This window comes from Talpa europaea, assembly GCF_964194135.1.
Source record: "Talpa europaea genome assembly, chromosome: 8".
Taxonomy (NCBI): domain Eukaryota; kingdom Metazoa; phylum Chordata; class Mammalia; order Eulipotyphla; family Talpidae; genus Talpa; species Talpa europaea.
Window position 1 is genome coordinate 81676738 of NC_140075.1, and position 16124 is coordinate 81692861.

General features: G+C 42.9%; 1 protein-coding gene across 4 annotated transcripts in view; it reads right to left on the minus strand.

Moving 5' to 3' along the window:
• Positions 1-241: 241 nt before the first annotated feature.
• Positions 242-16124, minus strand: part of CDKL1 (cyclin dependent kinase like 1) — a gene marked incomplete at both ends in the record, with an annotated part of 45749 nt that continues 29866 nt past the window's right edge. The window contains 7 exons of one of the 4 annotated variants that reach the window (XM_084241307.1): positions 242-349; positions 2211-2366; positions 3841-3897; positions 6934-7016; positions 10111-10311; positions 10909-10999; positions 13331-13403. In XM_084241307.1, the coding sequence (XP_084097433.1) occupies positions 242-349; positions 2211-2366; positions 3841-3897; positions 6934-7016; positions 10111-10311; positions 10909-10999; positions 13331-13403 (769 nt within the window). Of the gene's footprint in view, positions 350-2168; positions 2367-3840; positions 3898-6933; positions 7017-10110; positions 10312-10908; positions 11000-13330; positions 13404-16124 lie in introns of all 4 variants that reach the window. The other 3 variants (XM_084241306.1, XM_084241308.1, XM_084241309.1) reach the window with 3 other exon arrangements.

The window sequence follows — 16124 nt, forward strand, 5'->3', positions numbered from 1 at the left end:
CAAAAATATAAATGAAAATCCAAGTAAGTTTTCACTCTGTCTGTACACCACCATCAAGCAGGAAGACTGCATCTGGAATTTCCCTTCACATCTTGCCAAGGGGCCTCCCAGTGAGTTAGTTACTTAATGTTTTCTCCTGATGGTTTTCAACATTGTTGTTTTCAAACAACAAAACTATATATGTTTTATTTTCTTCAAATTATCGATCAGTTCCCTTTCTTATCATTAGTCTCTAAGATCCTTAAATGTTTGGAAAACGATAGTGAAGTTTCTTGGTATTACCATAGTACTTCTTGGTGTCCAAAGCTGGAAGGATGCTGCTGCTGGCCAGCTGAGGTAGATACTGCAGCTGCAAATACAAAGCACATAATTACATATGTTGCTGTCCACTTTTTTGATTATTGATAATAAATTACAAAAGAAGTCAGTAAGTAACTTTTTCAGCACAGAAATACTCTCTATGCACATATCCAGCACTTTAGAGAGCAAAATGTTTAAATTTGGTCTTTGCTTTTCTTTTTAAATGTTGATTTTATATTAAAAAGCAAATGCACATTATAGAAGATATGAAAAAGAAGGAAAGATTTGTATATTAATGTTTGGGGGGGGAGTATAGATTCACAGGAGTTAAGAGCCTGCTGAATCCTTAGGGATCATTTAAGTCAATGCCTTTCTTATAGCAAAGAAAACTGGCATCCGGAGCACTTTAGTGACTTGCCCCCTTACTCTTTAGTTAAAAAAAGCAAAACTGCTCTCTTTATGCGGCCAGCAATTGCTTGGATTTATTGTCAATGTCAAATGAAAGTGAGATTACACCTATATTTTTTGTGTTCTATATGACCCTGGGTATATGAAAAGAAGTTAGTTTTTAGTTCTTTTAAACTAAACAGTTGAATCCTTTTAAGACCTATAAAAATATACACCAATACACAGGGGTCCTCTATTCTTTCAAGTAGAAAGATTTCCATCAAGACCCTTTATTCAAAGTAATAGCAAACTAAGAGGCAACTCTGTAGGGAAAGTCTATTTCAGCTCGTTTTGCTACCTGGGTCATAAATGACAAAGACCAGAATGAAAGCATTCTTACTTTCACAGCCCTGGCCTGTTTTAGGGCTCTGGAATTCATGTGGTACCTGTTCCCAGTGGACCTATCTACTCTCCTTTCCACAAAACCTCCAGTGTAAGTGTGGAGACTGCAAAGGTAGACTAAGGCAAGATAACTGATAGTTTAAGTGGTACCTGACAGATCCAGAAGTAACCCAGAACAGGGGCCTCCTTGGTGCGGCAAGGGGTTAAGCATAGCACTATGAAGATTTCAGCAGCCACTGCAGCACGAGTTCAATCCCCAGCCAGGGAGCTAACCCACATGGTGCAGCAGACCTCTCCTGTCTCACCTGCTGTTCCCCTCAGCAATGTATTTCAGTAGATCAGCCTGTTCTGCTCCCTACTCTGTCTCTGGTGAATCCTTTCATTCTCTACCCCCCAACCACTGCCGCCACCTCTGTCCTACACCCCAGCTCTTGTATGCATATATAAATAAAAATTAAAAAAAAAAAGTAACCCAGAACAGCCAGCTCATCTTAGTTGTGGTTACAACTACAATACATTCTAAATTATTACAGCTTTTGGCTTAAGAATAGCTACTTAAGTCCATTTTGCTATTTTACACTAATCATGATTCTTCACAGGCTCCACAGTGTGCAGTGTGAATGCCATTCTTTGGTCATGTGTACTGTTCTGCGATCACTGAATGCACTCATCACTGTATTTATCCTAGATAATTCTGATGAATCCCTTCTTGGATAAACCTGGAATGTCAATTAATACTTAAGGTAAACATCACAGTTAACTGTCTGGGAAAAATCTGATTTCATTTTCTAAAGCACAGGAATATGCTCAGTTAGTCTCCTAAACCTGGCTGAGACTTGTGCTTATGCACACCCAAAACTCTGGTCACTGAGTGGCAGCAGGGAACTGCAGGGCCAGGAGACCCATAGGATTCAGGGAGAAGGGGCCTTAGAAGGCAGACCTCTTTGGGGCCCTGCCAGATAGATCACGTGACCCCATCTCCTAGTGTTGGAATGAGGGTGCTGGAGCTTCAAGCCACTCCTGCAACCTGAAGTATAGATTCAGTCTGCACCAGGAGGGAAGTATGAGATCTGTTGGACCTGCAACCTTGCATGCTTTGGCAAACAGTGCTCCACTTTTACCCCAGGTAGCTGCTTTCGGCTTGGTCTCAGGGTCTTTCTTGTTGGCTTGTCATGTTCTTTTGCCAAATCCCCAATTTCTCTGATGCTGTCAAAGTATGGGTGCTGCAACAACTGTTCACAAGTCAGTCTCTCAGCAGGATTCATGTGGAGACAGCCCTAGAAGAACAGAAAGTTTCCTTTTCTTACTTCTCTAAAGTTGTATTAGCTTACTACTGTTACTCTTTTTCTCTGAAAGATTAAAGTCTTCAGTTAGAACCAAGAGGGGGAAAAGGTAAGAAAAACACAACAATCATGATTTAATTTCTCTCACAATAATTCCTAAATGTGTAATCCCATAATAAATAAATAGCTTCTAGAAACAGTAACAATCATTTTCTCCAACTTGTTCTATTCTCCAGGCAGTTGGTACTCTGCCCTGAGGAAATAGTATATGCTTTTTTAGTTCACTTCAGTGTCCAACTGGAATAATCCACTTAACCATTTTGGTCCCTTAGACATACTTTGTAAAAACTAGTTTACTGTGGGCCTCCCGGTGGCGCAGCGGTTGAGCGCTGGGTTGCAAAGCTGCCTCAGTCTCTGCAGCGCCGGTTCGATCCCCAGCTGCTCCCCGGCCACCGGAGGAGGGTCCCACATGGTGCGCAGACCTCTCCTGCGGCGCGCTGCTCCCCTCAGCAGTGTACTTCCGTCCTTCTGCCTGCTCTGCTCCCCGCTCTGGCTCTGGTGAATTCTCTCACCCTCCCGCGCTTCTGACTGTACCCAGTGCATGTATAAACAAAACAAACAAACAAACAAATAAATAAATAAAACATGTGCCTCTATTAAAAAAAAAAAAAAAACTAGTTTACTGAAAAAAATACCTATGTATGGTAAAAGTAAAATGCATGCAGGATACAGCAAAGTCCTAATTCTTCTACTCCCTCCCCTTATACAATTAGCCACTTTGTTTTGTTTTAGGTATATTCCAAAAATAGTCTATATATTACGAGCACATGTATATGTGTAGAAAGGGGAAGCATAATAGTCATGCTTTTATATTACATCATTCTTAACTATTTGCTTTGCCATTAAGTAGGCCATAGGGCTCATACTTGGATAGATTAAATCTTACAACTACATACCCCAAGGAACATTCTCAATTTTGTAAATGTATTACATACTTTTTGAGGTGGACGTTGACTATAACTTCCAATTAAAATATGTTCCTCATTTTACACAATGCTATATATTTCTAAAAACATAAAAATAAATTTAAAATCAAAACCTACTTCAAGAACACTAGGGAGTTGGCTACTTAAGGGGATCTTATGGCTGCACATTTTTTGAAGAAAAGAATTTTTTTTGTAAAATATCACCCCTCTGAAATTTCTATTTTGTGTCAATTTAGATTTCAAATATAATATTAGGTTTATTTAAAATGAAAAACAGATGTTTTCATTAGAAAACATAATAATAGAATGTAATAGAATGTGACCCATTTTAAAAACTGGAAATATTTATACTTTTCAAAGGAGAAAAAGTATACTAATGGAGCACTTTTCAATTCATGAATTGACATAAATCATTCAGATTCCCCAATGGTAACAGCAGCTGTGTACTTTACTTTCTGGTCTGTTAGAAGTCCTGGTTTTACCTTTAGGAGTCCCAAGGCAGGAAAAGAGATGTTTGGAAATTTTAATTCCAGTGGTTCCTGTTTAAAAAAAAAAAAGAAAGAAAAGAAAAGGGGGTTTTATTTATAGGATATTCAAAATTAGGTTGCTTCAGATTGACTTTCTTTTGAGTAAGAGCATCATCTTCCCGGCATCCTTCTTGCCTCCTCCACCCTCTGCACACCCCACCTCCCACCTGAAACAACCTCCTATGTCAGTTTCACAAGCTCCTTCTTTCCCCACCTCCAAATTGCTTCTCAAAATTTTCTTCTTAACCACTCCCTTCACTTTCTGAAGTACTGATGCAAGTAGCAAATTATTAGGGAACACTGATGAAAGAGAGGGGAGAACTTGTCAAGTAATTGTTATTTTTTTCTGCCTCAATTTATAGAGTGTGCCTTTTCTCAGAACAAGCTTTGGCATTTATATAAAATGTTCTTAATTATTACATTTGTTGACATTTATATAAATTCAGAATAGAATTTTTTCTACACAGATGAAGAGATGCTTCTTGGTTTTCTAGAATAAACACTGTTATCTCCTCCCACAAGAGAGTGATGTTTCCCTGATCATCACACTGTGTATAAAAAGCCTCCCTGCAGACATTCATCAATCTCCCTTTGGCCACATGGGATATTGTGCTCCAGTCACATGATGGAGACAATCAGTAATAAAAACCTATAAAGTGGGAGGAAGGCCAAAATTCTGGCAGACAGACAGGCCAGTTGAAGAGATGTACCACCGACACAAACGGTAATCGAGCAGGGAGGCCAAGGAAATGAGAGCCAGCAAGCTGACTTAAATGAGCACTGGCCAAGCTGACTTAAATGAGCAAGGACACTGTGTGTAAAAAGATGGCGTGTGTGAGCTGGACGATGGAGTGGCCAGCCAGCACCGCTAATGAAACACAGTCTTGGGTGATGTGCCAAGTAAAAGAGCACCAAGTTATTTGGGACTGGAAGCCACCCCCCAATAGCCAGTTCCCCAGAGTACACTTACTAAGCTCTGATACAAGGGCCTCCGTTTCGGAGTTTCCCAAGATCAACAGGAAAAATAATCCTACAGGAGGTTTGTGTAAGTCTTTGAGAGCCTTTTTCTCCATAGCTTAGATATGTCCCTGGCTATTTCTGTGCATTGAATCTGAGCCCCGCTGGGGACTGACACAGCACCGCTGACACTGGGTTCTGCTGCCTCAGCCCCGAGCCTGAGACAAGGTCCACAGGTTGGCTGCGATGGACGGGCCCATCCTGCCTGCTTAGCCGGTTTTCCAGCCCCAGGAGCAAGCCGGCCTCCTCCTGCGAGGTTTCCAAATGACCGGCAGAGGGACAAGGGCACAGATGTCCACCAACGCAGCCCCCACAAGGCTTCTTCCTGTGTTTCTGTCAACAGGAAATCCCCTGCAGGACAACCTCTGAGAAACCATAGGAAGTTTTTTACGTTTATGAAACCTGGTTGTTTCTGAGGCTTCACTGGTAGACAAGCGAACAGGAAATCTCTAAGGGAAATTTTGTGTGCAACTGGGACCTTCCAGGTCACAGGGAGCAGCTGGGTCACCTCCCATATGCCAGATGTCATTCCTGCCTCTGTGTCTCAGCCTGATCCAGCATGACCCACTTTTCCTATTGCTAGTGCTGCGGAAGGCGGGCAGTGGGGAAGCGGAAAGTGGAAGCCTTTGTTGCAGGATAAGCCAAGAGGTTGAGGGAACAGACAGCTCAGATGCAACTTCCATCTGGACACAGCCATCGGAGGATTAGTTTCTATTTGAAAATACCTTCCTTAACAGTACATTTCAGGATTTCACAAACTTAATTGTGCTCTGAAATATTTAGAAGACATTAAAAATATAAAAAAAAATAAAGAAAATCCCTTGTTAATATTTCAGCATATGTCCTTGCAGCCATTTAGTTCACAAGTGTAAAAAATTTTGCATGATTTTCTAGAGGTTGTCATTATTTTGTATTTACATATGTCCATATGTGTATATTTTTATTTTTATTAAAATTATGTCATATACACACAGAAACAGTTTTTTCATTTAGCAATAATGTGTAGACTTTTTTTAAAGGTGAATATATATAAATCTAATTATTTTACTGACTATATGGTATTTCTTTTATAAGAATGTACCAAGACTTATTTAATCCCCTATTGATGGAACACTAAAGGAAATGACTTCTATTAAAGAATGCTACATCAGGGTTCTCCCTGGAGGTGCAAGGGGTTAAGTCTAAGCACTATGAAGCTATCCGCAGCCACTACAGTACGATTTCAATTCCCAGCCAGGGAGGTGATGCACATGGCACAGCAGACCTCTCCTGTCTCACCCGCTGCTCCTCTCAGCATGTATTTTTAGTCAATCCCCCTGTTCTGCTCCCCACTCTGTCTCTGGTGAATCCTCTTACCCCTCCCCACCTCTGGCCTACACCCCAGCTCTTGTATGCATAAATAAATTAATCTTTAAAAAAAAGAATGCTACATCTTTATATTCTTAGTCTAATGGTCTAATAGTCTAATGGTTTCATTGGGATAAATTCTTAAAAATGGCTTAAGAGTATGCAATTTTTAAAATTTTTCAGTTTTTTAAGAATGAATGTTTTTTCCACATTGGCCACACAGGAGAGGCACTGGAGTGAAGCTGGCCAGTCAAGTTCACTGCCACTTTCTCCCATGTTCTGAGCACAGTAGAGAAGGGGTTTGTACACTGCTGGATTTTCCTAGATGGTCTTTGCCTAAGACTTGAATGACTCTGAACTACTAGCTTCTGCAACTGAAAATGATATTATTTTCAGTTGCAGGTGAGGTTAGGCCAGGCAGTTCTACATTCCTGTCCAGCAAGCTGGCTACACTCTGCTACTAGCAGGCTTAAATTGACACTGAAGGCCAGGGTCTTACTAGCCAATTTGCTGTGATTTTCTTTACCACTCTTAGACCGACCTTCCAGTGCAAGCTGAGCTATAGCTCAGGCAGTGACTAACGCCAAAACCTAGTCAGCCTGAAACTCCATGTAAACAGAAAGATCACCACTTAAAGAGTCATAGTCCTGACACACAGGGCTCTTCCCCAAATAGGTTACTCACCATATCTTCAGGGTCTGGAATTTTCACCCCATTGAAGTACTGATTTGTGCTAAATACTTGCTGGTGCCTAGGAATGAGGTCTCCTTTGGACAAGAAGAAAGTGAGAGCAAGTTAGCAAGCACTAATCTATGGTTTACCCCATCTCTGGTGTCTGTACCCCTGTCTAGGCTCAAGTTTTGTCTTCCAGTCAGAGAGAGAAGCATTTGGGCAGCTCTCCACTATCTGCATGAGACCTACAGTAGACAAACTGCAAAAGCACAGGGGAGGCCCAGAAACTGAAGGCCAGATGAATCCTGAGGGTCAAGATGAAAGCATTCACCTAGCACTTAGAGCAGGGACTACCACATAGCAAGCACTCAACCAATATTTGAAGAAGGAAAGAAGAGAGGGAGGGAGGAAGAAAAGAAAAAAAGCAGGAAATAAGGAAGAAGGGAAAGAGGGAGGGAGGGAGAAAAAAAGGAAGGAGGGAAGATAGGAAATCATGAAAGATCTTCCAGCTAAAAGGAATACGTTTCAGAGTTGCAATCACCAGTTCTTGTTTTTTCAACTAGCAGTCACTTGGAAATCCCACTTTATTTACTGTTTAGAAGCAATAACAAAATCATATCTATATTCTGGGGTTTTTTTTTTTAATTATTTCCTTTTTTTTTTGTTTAAGATTATTTATTTATTTATACAGGCACTGGGTACAGTCAGAAGCGCGGGAGGGTGAGAGAATTCACCAGAGCCAGAGCGGGGAGCAGAGCAGGCAGAAGGACCAAAGTACACTGCTGAGGGGAGCAGCGGGCAGCAGGAGAGGTCTGCGCGCCATGTGGGACCCTCCTCCGGTGGCCAGGGAGCTGCCGGGGATCGAACCGGCGCTGCAGAGGCTGCAGGCAGCTTCACAACCCAGTGTTCAACCGCTGCGCCACCGGGGAGGCCCTATATTCTGGGGTATTATATGAACTTCACCCTACACATATCTTAGCCAAATGAGTTAAAATCATCCTCACATAAAATTCTTGGGATGTTACACTTGAAGAGTAATTTTGCTGAAAGATGTATAAGGAGATACTCAGAGGGTACTTCCAGGTCTACTTCCCAGAGAAGAGTGAGAAAAACACTCCCTGCCCTCTGCCAAGGCCCCAGAAGTGCTGCCATTGGACCTGGCTGGAGTTCCTACCCCATCAGTCAAATGTGCTGATTTCTTTTGGAAATTGATCTCTCACTCAAATCTAAAAGTTGTATCCCATCCCATTTTGGATGAGCAGCCAAAATATCCTCTCTAATGCCTTACCCCAGTTTTCAGTGAGCTTCATCATGAGCACACTGCCTGTACTTTCATAACCCAGAGAGGTGGAGGCAGGGCATGCAGAGGGGGTGCCCTAAAATCACCATGGGAAACACAGCAGAAGGCAGCTGAGTGCCCTGGAGGGACTCCAGGTTGTCTAATGTGTCACTCAAGAAAAGCCATTAACAAACATTTACCGCCTATAATGTGCAGGCATTAGTGGAAGATAAATGTATCTTTGGGAAGATGAAAGCACAAGATGAGGGGCCTCCCCGGTGGCACAGCGGTTGAGCGCTGGGTTGCAAGGCTGTCCTTAGCCTCTGCAGCGCCGGTTCAATCCCCGGCCGCTGGGCGAGGGTCCCACATGGCGTGCAGACCTCGCCTGCTGCCCGCTGCTCCCCTCAGCAGTGTACTTCATCAGTCTGCCTGCTCTGTTCCCCGCTGTGGCTCTGGTGAATTCTCTCACCCTCCCGCGCTTCTGACTGTACCCAGTGCTTGTATAAATAAATAAATCAATCTTTAAAAAAAAAAAAAAAGCACAAGACAAGGCATTGGTGACAGGAGGTGCTATAAGAGGTTAAAGGAAAAATTGCTCACTTTAAATTGGGATACTCAGGGATCCCTGACTTTTTGGAAGAGGGCAATTCCTGCTGATAGAGCTTTTCATCTGCTTCTCTCTCTCCTTCCTTCTCCCTGCCCTCCCCTCAAGAGTAGAAAAAAAGGAAAGGGCCTCCCTGGTGGCGCAAGGGGTTAAGCAGCGCATTATGAAGGAATAGTAGCCTCTGCAGCAGGAGTTGGATCCCCAGCCGGCCAGGGAGCAACCCACATGGCAAAGCAGACCTCTCCTATCTCGCCCATTGCTCCTCTCAGCAGTGTATTTCGTCAGTCTGCCTGTTCTGCTCCCCACTCTGTCTCTGGTGAATCCTCTAACCCCCCGCATCTCTGGCCTGCACCCCAGCTCTTGTATGCATCAATAAATAAATCTTAAAAAGAAAAAAGGAAAGGACGTTGGGGTGGGAAAACAAAACAAGAAGAGTGATGCTACTTTCTTCCTGACTTAGAAGGTTGACAATCTTCCTTTACCAAAAACTAGAATGTTCTATTTGGTAGAGTGAATATGAGTTGGTAGGTTATTTTTGGGGTCCAGAAACACTATTACCATTAATTTATATGGATTTTTTTAGGGTTTCTAGACCCTATCATAACCAAATGAATCATACCAAACATGAACACTACCTACGGATGGGAAGAACCCATACGTCTGAATAATCCAAACTAGTCTGGTAGGATGAGTCAAGGACATCCAAAGAATGAATTAGTACATCATAAGATATGAAATAAGGGGCCTCCCTTGTGGCGCAAGGGGTTAAGATACAACCTATGAAGCTGTCCACAACCACTGCAGCACGAGTTCGATCCCCAGCCAAGGAGCTACCCACATGGCACAGCAGACCTCTCCTGACTGGCCCGCTGCTCCCCTCAGCAGTGTACTTCAGTCAATCTGCCTGTTCTCTGTTCTGTTCCCCACTCTCTCTCTGGTGAATCCTCTCACCCTCCACACCTCTGACCTGTACCCCAGTTTTTGTATGCATAAATAAATCTTTTTTAAAAAGGATATGAAATAAAGCATAATAGTATTTTGTGAACTGTTACGCCCTTATAGAAAAGTAAGTTTCTATTGTTTCTATGATCATTATTCAGTCTGATTTGATTCAAACTATGCTGAAGAGAAAATCTGATGTCTTTTTGGGCCATTTGTACCTACCCAAAAATGTTCATTCTTTTATTAAAATAAATGTGAACATCTTTATTGGAGTCACTTGAACATTCAGATGAGACTAGAAACTTGGCTCTGCCTTGCACTGACATGGGTAAAACTATCCAGTTTCCCCAAAAACACCACTTACCCAAAGTTTTCCTAATCAGATAGAGCTGATCCACGTCTGATTTTCCTGGCCACAGAGGCAACCCTGAGAGCAGCTCAGCAAAGACACAGCCAATTGCCCAAACATCTACCGGAGGGCCATACTGCGTGTCCCCAACCAAAAGCTCTGGGGAGCGATACCACCTGGTAGCCACGTAGTCTGTGTAGTAGTCACTTGGGCCAGCTGGCAGAGATGGAACATGGAAAACAGAGAGAGCGCTGGAAGCTTGGAATCAAAACTGGGAGGGGGCAGACCTGACACATCAAGCTGGGGCCCCATCTTGTGGCTTTTCTAAATCAGTGGTTCTCAATACTGGTTGCACATTAAAATCACTTCCAAATACTTGGAATATAGTATTTTTTAAATTACTGATGTTTCGGCCCCAACCCAGTGCAAAAAGCCAAAAACCCTGAGGGGAGGTACTTGGGGGTGTCAGTAGAGTTTTTATAGTTAGAGCTTATAGTTCCCCAGATGATTCTAATCTACAGCCAAAGTTGAAAACCACTCTTCTATAACATTATTTCTGTAAAGTATAATTTTAGCAAAAAATGGTAGAAACCAAGAGGGGAACATACTTTTTAAGAACCACTGTGGCATAATTTATATATAGCATACATTTTAAAACCACCGTATGTGTCTGCATCTTTCAGTACTTACAAAACTGTAATTTATATCAAGCTTATGCCCTAAATTATAAGAGCTATCTTTCTATGGCATTTGGATCTTTATCACATAAAGAATCTTTTCATCTTTTACATTTAAGAAAATGTCAATACTCACTCAAAAGCCGAGCAAATCCAAAGTCACAAAGCTTAATCACTGAATGTTTTGTGATGAGGATATTTTCTGGCTTCACATCTCTATGTATGCACTAACCGCAAAAACCAAACACACACAGATTATTAAAGAGAAATGATAGTATATGAGATAATCAAAACACATTAATTTTTAGCAAATATTTGTTAAATAATCTGAACCTCACACAGGCCTTTTGGATAATAAGCTGCAAAACAGCAGCTTAAAATAAATCTAGTACCACACCTATCATAGCTTGAATCATCTAAATTCCAGAAGGGCCCAAAAAGACAAACAAGGGTGAATAGGAAAATGAGAGTAGGGTAGTCACATGTAACAAAAATGCAGGACACCCAGTCAAATTTGAATTTCAGGTAGACAAGGAATTTTTTGTGTATGTTCCATGACAGCAGGATTACTTATCTGACTCCACCTTTAGCTGGGTGTCCTGTATCTAACTTCGCAACCTGAAGTGACAGGGCAGCGTATAAGGCTCTGGATGAGGCTGCACCATGATTGTGGGAGCCACAAGTTGGGGCATAAGCAGAGCCACAATGCAGTTGTTTAACTGAGAACAGACATCATCCGCCTGGTAAACAGGACAAGCCCTGGGCCTGCTGAGATAAGCTGGGGTAGAGAAGGGCGGAACCACGAGCTTGCCAAGAGACCTCCCTTCCAGCTCTGACATTTGTCCTGACAAGATAAACAACAGTAGGCTATGTTCACCCTCTAGGGACAGTCGCTAGATGTCAGCTCTGTCTCACACACATCAGGTCTTCTCAGAGCTGCATCTATCCCACAGGATGCAGCCCCACACCCGAGGTTAGACTCTAACCTTCCAAACTACGGTGGACTTTGTTTAACGGGGTGATCTTAGTGAGAAGGTTTAAGAATCTTTACATGCTTTTCTCATTAAATAACCATTTTCTTGGCAAAGAACAAATCAACAACCTAATTAACAATTACATAAAAACAACAGTTGGGTCAAAGCACTGTTTAGGGTTCCTAATAATCTTACCCTCTCCCAAGCTTTTCCTCTTTCTGGAGAAGAATGTTGGATCTATCTGCAGTCTGACAGGCCCTGCTTGGCTTCAGTTAAAACCCTGGGGTATTCTAAACTTTCTGTTGAATAGAATTTGGACAGAGGACAGAGAGTCCTCTTGGGGCTGGTTGTTACTCCAATGGACCTATAGGGTGTGAAATCAGTGTGCCTGTTTCCCCATGGGTATTTATTATTCTGGAAAAATTGGGGGCGAGGAGACAATTTCTGAATTATTTTAATACAATCTATCTGGTTCTCAAAGTGAATGCCTCCGAGATCGCTTCACATATCACTATAATTAGGTACACCCGCAAATATCACCATGCCAGATGGTCAAAGAACTTTGTAAGCAAGAATGTGCCCCTATTTTGTTCTGGGAATTCTTTACGAGTTTCTATGCCCTCCCCCCACAGCACATGTGGCCAAGTAGAGTCTAGGGAGTTCTCCAGGGAACTGTGGTATGCATTATATTTGTCTTCAGCGTCTCTGATCTTTCCCAGCAGGGCTCAATTCTGACTTTCTTGCCCCAGCATTCTAAAAGCCGCTGTCAGGAAACTGACGGGCCTTCACCCACAATCAACAGCAATTTCAAGTGTCCACCTCCTCCCCAACCTTCCAGCTCACATAGGTCTTGACAAGGATTAGAGCCTTCAGCTCAGGAGGGAGAAGCTCTGGCTGCTCTCATTTTGCCATTCTGAGAAGGCAACTTTTCTACAGCAAAACTCCTGTAGAACGGCTGGAGGAAGGGGCTTCAGCCCCACCAGTTAAGTGGACCCTGCCTTCTCTAGGATGACAGACCATAGTCAACCTGCCCTCGTGGCCAAAATGAAGCTCTGAAAATAGAATCTGGTTTCTATGTGCGAGGTGGGCAGTGTTGCACTGGTGGGAGCCCGGCTCCCCACCATCTGTGCAGTCACACCAGCTGGGCACAGCCCACTGAGCCTCCACTGGGCCTCCCTGTGGCCGGAAGTGTCAGAGTCTCCCACTGGGCTCCTTCCTTCCAGCCTGGGCACTCCTGGGACTGTGCCTACTGCAGCTGAATAGACACGAGTCACCAGGGGCTCCCCTCCCCAATTTCATAGCCTTTTGAGGGTATCAGACCAATATAGATGGGAATAAAAGGGGTTCTATCTTAAATCTGAGTAGTTTCTATTCAATATAAACATGACTACTTCTTAAAATCATAAAAATGCATCTTTAATGCAACCTTACAAGAAGGAATAGTTAGGTGGGTATTTTTAGCCTCTACATATTCCAACTAGGCTTAAGAAGATGTACGTGAAAAATTATATAAGCTTTGAACAAAGGCTCCAACTCAGCTCAAGGGAAGCCTTCTGATTTTTCAGGGGAGATCAAGAGACTTACGTTGTGTTTATGGCAAAAATTTACAGCTTGCAGCGTCTGCCAAGTTATGCTCTTCACAAGATGTTCTGGTACCCTAAAGAAAACAAAGAAGCGGTACAACCACATTCTTTAGAGGAGCTGTGGGATTCAGCTCAAGGAAAGGAAAAACCAAACCAAGACACACTTAAGTAGTGAAAACTCCTAAGTGACACATGAAGTCACCTAACTTGTGCTGCAGTCATTGCAGAGGTCCAAAGTGTAAAGAACACGTGATCAGCACACTGTTGAATTCCAGAGACAGCAAGCTAATAATCATGCCAGCATTGATGTCGACAGGCAGGGCCACATACAACCTCACAAGCATCTTCCTTCCCCACACTGCTCCTCACTGGTCACTAGCTGCACCCTGCTCTCGTCACCCCACCCTGCCGTCTAGCAGTGTTTAGACACAGTGTCACTGTCCCAATGCTTCTTTCCTGACTCTAAGCTTATATAACCAGGCAACCAGGAGCCCCAGCCATCTTCTGTGGGATTTAGAACTAGAAAAAGGCATCTCCTCCAGGCATTAAAAAAAAAAAATAGGCAATGCGTGAAATGAACTACAGTGAGAGTACATTTATTTTCAGAGACTTCCACCCACCAGCTGGACTTAACTGTTTTTATGATCAAACATTAAATAACAGCATTGTGGTATCTCAGGCAGAACAAATTAGTAAACCAGGGAGAGAACTCTTGAGTAGTGGTACAGAGACCTACAAAAAGTCACTTCCAACCTCTGGGAGGGACTAGGAGGCCACTGCTGTCACAGACCAGATGTTCAGGAAATCCTCTCAGACAGGTCAGAGGGCACTTGAACAGTGGGGTGATGTGGAGGAAATGGAGAGCCACTTCCAGGAAGAATAGCTGGAACATTTCTGGGCCAGAACGATGACCCTGGGCTTGAAAGAGTTTCCTTCCAAATTCCTTATTCTAGTGGCATATAAGTACAGATGCTAACACTATCTAGAAAGAAGGCCCAGAAAATTACAACTAAGAAGGAGACATTTCAGGGGAAATGAGTTTTCCTACATCTACTTTCTGTGCAAAAAAAAAAAATATATATATATATATATATTTTGATAATTCCATAAATTAAGTATTCATATAAAATTATTGGTGAGGGGCAACTTTAGTCTTCAAGAACATTTCCCAAAAGAAATAATGTAAAAGGAGCATTTAAAGGTAAATTATAATAGCAAATCATTAATGCTCCTCTAAGGCTGAGCACATTAGCTCATAATTCTCAAATGAAAAACTCTGTATAAGCAACCTAGTGTTTTCTTGGGCTTTTTTATTACTCTGTTTTTTCTCTTGAATGTCAGGGCCTCCAACTGTCTCTAAGATCCTTTTCAGTTGATGACAGGAGCCAGGGTTTTCGCTGTTGGAGGAGGGAGTTACAAAGATGGAAGAGAGAAAGACAGAATCGGTTCTGTGGTGTTGGACTGGACTTGGGTATTCGCATCTGGACAGAGGGTGCTGTGCTGGGAGGGGCGCTGTCTTATACAGGGTGCTCCTAGGTCTCAAGCTTCTCTGCTTAAGACACTTGAAGTAGTGGTTAAGGTAGTGAGAAGTAGGCAGACTTGGGTTATATTTTAAAAATAAATTCCTTAGGACTTCCTGAGAGGTTGCATGTGAGACATGGATAAGAATCAAGGCCTAGCACCAAGGTTTTGGCTGTGTAGCTGGGTGATGGCAGAGTTCTCTCCAGAGCAGAACACTGGGGTTAGAGCTTCTGAGGAATGAGGGAGCAAAGACGTCGAAATGCTTATTGGACATCCAAGGGGAAGACTGTGTAGGCAATTCTGAATTCAGAGGGGAGGTCAGTCTGTAAATACAAATTTGGAAAACATCAGCATATATTTTTTTAAAAGATTTATTTATTTATTTATACAAGCACTGGGTACAGTCAGAAGCGCAGGAGGGTGAGAGAATTCACCAGAGACAGAGCGGGGAACAGAACAGGCAGACAGACGAAACACACTGCTGAGGGGAGCAGCGGGCACGGCAGGAGAGGTCTGCGCGCCATGCAGGACACTCGCCAGCAGACGGAGATTGAACCAGTGCTGCAGAGGCTGCGGGCAGCCTTGCACCCCAGTGCTCAACCACTGCACCACCAGGGGAGACCCAGCATCAGCATATTGATGGTATTTAGAGCTCTGGGACTGGATGAAGCCAGTTAAGGAGTAAATACAGTAAAAAGCAGAGGTCCTGAGGCCTGGCAACATGCAGAGCTCAGAAACAGGAGAGGAATTCTCCACAAAACTGGCATTGAGCATGGAGTAATCGAAGACAACACTCACAGTGCCAAAGGAAAGTGAAGGAAGTGTTTTAAAGGACTTCTGCAATAAAGCGGTGATTGAACAAACCCCTGTAATTTCACTCCGTCCTCAAACCTGACTAGAGCTCCCCTCAGCACTTTTGCTGTTTGTTTTAACAAAACCCTAAAATGTCAAAGAGAACAGAAGAGATAACAGCACATTTAGGAATCCAGAAAGCAGGTGGCTGAATGATAACTGACAACAGATCTTAGAAAGCTGAAAGCTAAGCCACAAGAAGGGGAAGTAGGGGACCAATTAATTACCAAAAAGAATCCTCAGAAGGCTCGGAACTAGCAGCCATGATTCCAAGGAAGTGGGAAGGAAAAAGTATAGCAAATCTGAGAAACAATGAACTAGATCTGCTTCTCTATTCTTTTCCAGTAGGGAGCACACTTCCCCCTACCTAGTGGAAGGCTGGAGTTATATTTTCTGGAGAGGATAAAGTAGAAAACATTTGG